At 38.5% G+C, this 6,225-nt stretch overlaps 1 protein-coding gene across 9 annotated transcripts in view; it reads right to left on the bottom strand.

Moving 5' to 3' along the window:
* Positions 1–580: 580 nt before the first annotated feature.
* HERC2 (HECT and RLD domain containing E3 ubiquitin protein ligase 2) overlaps positions 581–6,225 on the bottom strand; it is a 106,120-nt gene continuing 100,475 nt past the window's right edge. For 8 of the 9 annotated variants that reach the window (XM_030477855.1, XM_030477857.1, XM_030477853.1 and 5 more), the window contains 6 exons: positions 5,970–6,164; positions 5,749–5,861; positions 4,656–4,846; positions 3,332–3,437; positions 2,186–2,398; positions 587–1,586 (listed from right to left, as the gene is read on the bottom strand). In XM_030477855.1, coding sequence (XP_030333715.1) covers positions 1,314–1,586; positions 2,186–2,398; positions 3,332–3,437; positions 4,656–4,846; positions 5,749–5,861; positions 5,970–6,164 — 1,091 coding nt within the window. In that variant the 3' untranslated portion in view covers positions 587–1,313. Of the gene's footprint in view, positions 1,587–2,185; positions 2,399–3,331; positions 3,438–4,655; positions 4,847–5,748; positions 5,862–5,969; positions 6,165–6,225 lie in introns of all 9 variants that reach the window. The other variant, XM_030477852.1, reaches the window with a different exon arrangement.

The raw sequence follows: 6,225 nt of genomic DNA, 5'->3' as shown, positions 1-6,225 counted from the left end.
TGAGACCTCACTTGGAGTACTGTGTACAGTTCTGGTGCCCTCAACATAAAAAGGACATGGAGCTCTTGGAGCGAGTCCAGAGGAGGGCCACGAGGATGATAAGGGGGCTGGAGCACCTCCTGTATGAAGACAGGCTGAGAGAGTTGGGACTGTTCAGCCTGGAGAAGAGAAGGCTGCGTGGAGACCTCATAGCAGCCTTCCAGTATCTGAAGGGGGTCTATAAGGATGCTGGGGAGGGACTCTTAATTAGGGACTGTAGTGATAGGACAAGGGGTAATGGGTTCAAACTTAAACAGGGGAAGTTTAGATTAGATATAAGGAAGAAGTTCTTTACAGTGAGGGTGGTGAGGCACTGGAATGGGTTGCCCAGGGAGGTTGTGGATGCTCCATCCCTGGTGGTGTTCAAGGCCAGGTTGGACAGAGCCTTGGACCACGTGGTTTAGGGCAAGGTGTCCCTGCCCATGGCAGGGGGGTTGGAACTAGATGATCTTAAGGTCCTTTCCAACCCTTACTATTCTATGATTCTATTGCAATGTTCATCTCATGTAACAGCCACACTACCATGAAAAACCACGTAGCATTTTCTTCTGTGGCAGAACTTTTATTTGGAGGGAAATTATAACTTTTGCATTTACATGGCACAAATTATATACAGTACACTTTCCATGATAAGAATTATGATGCTGTTCACAGAAAGGTATCAAATTTGAGATAAATAATGCATAAGCTAAAATATACAAATGAGGGGTGGAGGTGAAACTATTGGCCGTTTTTGTTATCTATAGAAGAATTTCAAGGAATAATGTTAATTCAATGTTCAAAAATCTTTAACAAACTTCTAGTAAAGTTAATTGAAATATTTATAATACTATTCAGTTGTTGCACAGTATTTCCAATATACAATCAAGAAGATGCACAGAACACAACACTTAATATGAAAAAACCTACTGCACCCACAACTTAAAAGGTTTCACTGCCTTTTGGATGCTGCACTACCATATTTATATAAACATTTACAACACTTCAGTAAACACAAAGGTTCTAAATGTAGTGCAGCATTATGGGGGGCCACTTTCAGCTCTTAAAATAAATGTTAAATGCCCATATACTGTGCCATTTATTCTAAGCTGATGGTTTAAGCTGTGACCCTTAATTCCTATTGTGAGTAGCAAACACACTTTCTCCATGTTCAGAAGATCACCATCCCCTCTGACTATGTAGTTTATATTGTGAGACCTAAACTGTCCTTGGCTTCATTGTCATTTTGGCGTTTTGCCTCAGTGCTTGTGACAACTACCCCTTAATCTTTTCTTTTAATGTCCTGTTAAGTAGTCTTGTGTAGAATCTGAAGCAAAAGAATCTGCATCTTCATTATCAGAATCATCACTACTGTCATCAGCTGCTGGCTCTCCTGTCAGAGCTATCCGGGCATAATCATCAGTGTCTATAGACTTGCAGAAGTGAATGGCATACTTCAGTTTTTCCTCCAATACTTGCTTACAGGAATACCTGGGCAACTTCAGGAGAAAGAAGCAAGTGTATGACTCGGGAAGGAAGTGGTCTGGAGGATTGTATTTATCCAATACCTGTTGAAAACAAAAAGCAAAATAGTTTTGATTCACTGTCCAAACCACAAACAAATATCAAAATTGAGAATTTTGTTAACATCATATTAGATTTGTGATTCAGATGCTGAACTTTCTTAAAAGAACAATGAAAAGACCAAATCCATTTTCCCTACACTGAATAAATAAATAAAACCAGACATATATGAGCTTCTTTGATTATGACTGTGTGGTTGGGAACAATCTAAAAAAGACTGTATTACTTCAGCAAATACCAAAATATGATTTGAAGATTGTAGGGGGGTTTAATTTAGCTGAAATGATTAACTGAGCCGAATGAAATGCTAAGCAAATGCCGGCGAAAACAGTTGATGACTGACAGTGGAAAGCTATCAAAATCCAGAGAAGCAAATGGTTGGGAAATGAATATCCAGTTGCCCAAGTCAACAGAGAAAAATATTTATATACATTATAGGTCCCTGTTGCACTGTGAAATCTACAATGTAATGTGGCATAAACATTTTAATGAAATCAGCCTGTTCTCGTTATGTCATGCTACTAGTTCTCCACTCCCAGCTTTTTAAAATAAAATCCCCACAACCCCATCCCATACACCTCACCTGAATAACAAAGTCCCTCCCTCTGAAGTCTGCAATAGTCCTGGGCAGCCTTGTTCTGCCCCACACAAAACGCAGGAAGAGAGATCGCTCTGTATTGGAGAAGGATTCCATCACTTCCCAGAACCACTGTATCAAGGAAGCAGTTGGTTCGATGCCTTTGTAAGTTGCTACAGATTTCAGAAGGTGAAGTGGAATATCTGGGCTTCCGCATACCTGAACAACAAAATTTTGTGATCGGTTACAAAATTCTGATCAAATCTATTTCAGGTGATTTGTTCCCTCCATCCTTTAAAATATCTGATCAGCTTTTACACTGAAAAAATGAACATTCAAGTATTTGCAGTGCTGTGCACAGTCTCCTATTATAACAACACTAAATACACATCTTCTCATCAGGGGACAATAATGAACCTTCTTTCATTTTCCTGAATCACAAAGAATTAAACATTTTACTTGGGATGAATATCTCCAATTTACCTCCTAGGTCCATGCTTTGGGGGGTGTTTGGTTTTGTTTGTTTGCTTAATAAATAATAATTCAGAAATAATTCATTACAATCACTGCTCAGCTACATCAAAATCATAGAATCACAGAATCAACTAGGTTGGAAAAGATCTGTAAGATCATCAAGACCAACCTTTATCCCAGGACTGCCAAGTCCACCACTAAACCGTATCACTGAGGGCCTTGTCTACATGGTTTGTGAAGACTTGCAGGGACGGTGATTCCACCACTTCCATGGGCAGCCTGCTCCAATGCCTGATCACCCTTTCGGTGAAGAAATCCTTCCTAATATGCAACCTAAACCTCCCCTGGTGCAGCTTGAGGCTCTTACCTCTTGTCCTGTCACTTGCTACTTGGGAGAAGAGACCAGCCACCTCCTTGCTCCATCCTCCTTTCTGATAGTTCTAGAGAGTGATAAGGTCCCCCCTGACCCTTCTCTTCTCCAGACTAAACAACCTCCATAATCTTATTAACACCAAGAGAGCAAGCAAACGTTTTCTAGTCTATCCTTGGACAAAATGTTTGCAATCACAGAGTGATCATTGTAAACAGTGTTTAACGGGGGGTTTCAACTGGTAAGATGTAAGTGAAGAATCTCACTCCAAATTAGTCTGACAGAGGTAGCAATGCAGAAATTGTTACCATAGTTTCCAGTTCATATCCTGTAAAGAGTGAAAGTAGAGGAACTGGAACAACACGGGCCATGCCCTCACGAACTGCTGCAACTTGTTCGTCAAATTCGTGAAGCCTGCAAGACACATTTTTCAGTGTTTCTGTGAATGCCATTTCTAGCAATTATTTCCAGCAATTACTGTAATATCAAGGAAACTTTATCCATTCTCATCTAGTCTCCAGCTATATGATAAGGAACACTAATAAGCATTTATCACACTAGATAATTGACTATCTGCTTTCTACACCAACTCATTGCACAACAAGCTCAGTATAGAGAGGTATCTCCCAATGTTGAGGATATTTTACTTCCAGTACTATTTTTGTGCTGTGCCTGCCAAGAACAAACCAATGCCCCATGTGGAAACAAGATGCTTCCCAAGGGAAGAGAATAGCTGTGTTTTGAAATTCTGTCCCCAAACATTCCCAACACCAGACAGAGATTATGGTAAAAGAAAAATGTGTCTGAACTAAAGCATGATGTTCTGAGGGGACAGGAGTAGTATTTCAAGGCAGACACAGATAAGTCTTCTAATGTTAGAAGACTTCGCTGCTTCTGTTGCCACCCATGATTTGTGGTTTGCTTTTTGTTTTCTTGTCAAATAATTTCTGATACGTTTTACAGAGCTTTCCAGAGCAGAAATTTGCATCACTGACAAATCCTGTCCTTAGGCTTGTCATCATTAAAATAAAAAAAGACGTCAGGATACACCTGGTCTTTTGCATCCACTTTTCCACATGGATTCTATTCAGATGATGTTTTTTTTCTCAAAGGCTTCATATAATTAAAAAAAAAAAAATTATAATCATTCTAAACTCATGTCCTTTAAGGAAATTTCTCATGTCCTTTGAAGGCAGCTATAACTGGCAAGAGAAGAAAACCACTTCTTCAAAGGAACATAACAATTTACTAGATTTAGTACTAAATCTAGAGCTCTCTTCACAAAGAACTTAATGATCAAGCCCCTTACTTTATTGTAAAGAACTAGATTGGAGGGGGCATTTCTCCACCTGAATGGCTCCACCTCCAACTGGCTGACAAAACTGCTGTCAGGAAAGCTATTCAAATCTGGAGCCATACCTGCTAGTTTATTTTGTTTCCTAAAAAGTAAGTATAATCTTTTTGCTTTGGATAGATTAAAATAAACAAGAAAATCAGCACTGTAATCATATGAAAATATTAAAATACTTGTATAAAAGAGGCTAAAGTACTATATTATTTCAAAGTTTGTACATATTTTTTGAACAAAAAAGCTTATTTATGTCAATAATTTGAATGACGTATTCAACAAACCTGTAGTTTATTGCCAGCCTCACATATTCAGCTCTATTATCCAGTGTAATATGGGTGTACTTGGAACTCAACTGAATATCCTGACCACTTGCATTAGGCACAGTGAATGGGAGGCTCATAGCTTCAAACTCTTCTGAAGTAGCTTCGTTGTCTCGAATGTACATAAGCCCAGGAATAAAATCTTTATCAACCTTTTGAAAATAACAAGCCCAAGTTAAAGTCAGTTTACTAGCACTATACAGAGCATCTCTTTCATACCAAAAGCCATCATGTGTCATCTACCAAAAGCACTGTCCAATCTCTGACCACAAATGATCTAACTTAATTTCAAAGCCATAAAATGGCTTAGGATTTTACATAAAATTTCATTATACTCTGATGTGGGAGGGTGCATGTGTTATAGATTTCAATCCTTTGGGAGAGCATTTGCCAAGAAACTGCCTTATACAAAAAAATAGATTTAAAGCTTAAAAACATCATAATCTCTACAAAGTCCAATGCTGGTTTTGGTACAAAAGGAATCCCTTGACTGACAAATAAACGACTCAATGCTTTTACAGTAAATACATTTCTACATGACAGCATTTGAGAAGGAGCTCCTCTTCATAACGAAGACCTAACTCTTACTCCACATTTACTGAGCTCGGTAAACAGAAATTGAAAATCTGTGATGTTCGGTACGTGGGCACAAACTGTTTTCAGTAGTAGTTTGAACTCATTTTCTTTTACTTCAAAACAATATAGGCATGTGCACCCAATCAGTTACTGCATCTTGGCACAACAGACAGTAACAGCTACAGAAAGGTCTACTGGAAAGTTGGAGTGGGACTACAAACATTTGACTAGTCAAACCCTTGAGAAGATTTTAGAATGTTCTAGAATTCAAATAGCTTATTTAACTACTTTTGAATGACTTAAATTTACAGTTTTAATAGTGAGTACACGTCATCCTTACATAACTGGCTCAAAATGTAAAAGGTCAGCCAAAATATAAGCATATAGAAACCAGGGAAGCCGACCACTGGGGAAAAATTTATGCTAGAGTCTGCTTGTCTTCCATACATGACATCGTACTCAGGAACTTCATACTTGCCTCACTGAGATCAGCAATTGTTAAGTTCATTCCTGCAAGCTGTTTCCACACTGGCTCAGCCAGGTTGAGGCTCAGAGGGCTGCCAGTCCGGATAGCAATGCCCAAAAGTACACCTGTAAGTTTAAACATACAAGTTTTTTAAATGTTTGTTGTTAGATTTCCAATATTCTAAATATATAATGTAATGCAAGTAGAACTTTACAGTGTTGCTAAGAAATTACCAAGAAAACGAAACATGTTCATATGCAAGAGTGACTTTGCAGCAGGATTTAATAGGAAACAATCTCTGTTTGCTCCAGATTCATCTCTTCCATTTGGTGTCACGATTAACAGAGGGGTCAGCCCATTCTGAAGCTCCTCGCACATTTCTGCTATTGATTCACTATAACCTCCACCGCAATCATCCACAGATTCACCTTGGAGAAGAAAAAAGACTCAAAATTAAATGTTCTTTCAAAAATAAATTAAGTGTTGAAA

This window comes from Strigops habroptila, chromosome 2 (genome assembly GCF_004027225.2).
Source record: "Strigops habroptila isolate Jane chromosome 2, bStrHab1.2.pri, whole genome shotgun sequence".
Taxonomy (NCBI): Eukaryota; Metazoa; Chordata; class Aves; order Psittaciformes; family Psittacidae; genus Strigops; species Strigops habroptila.
The sequence above is the reverse complement of the archived record's forward strand: the minus strand, read 5'-3'. Positions and strand labels throughout refer to the sequence as shown.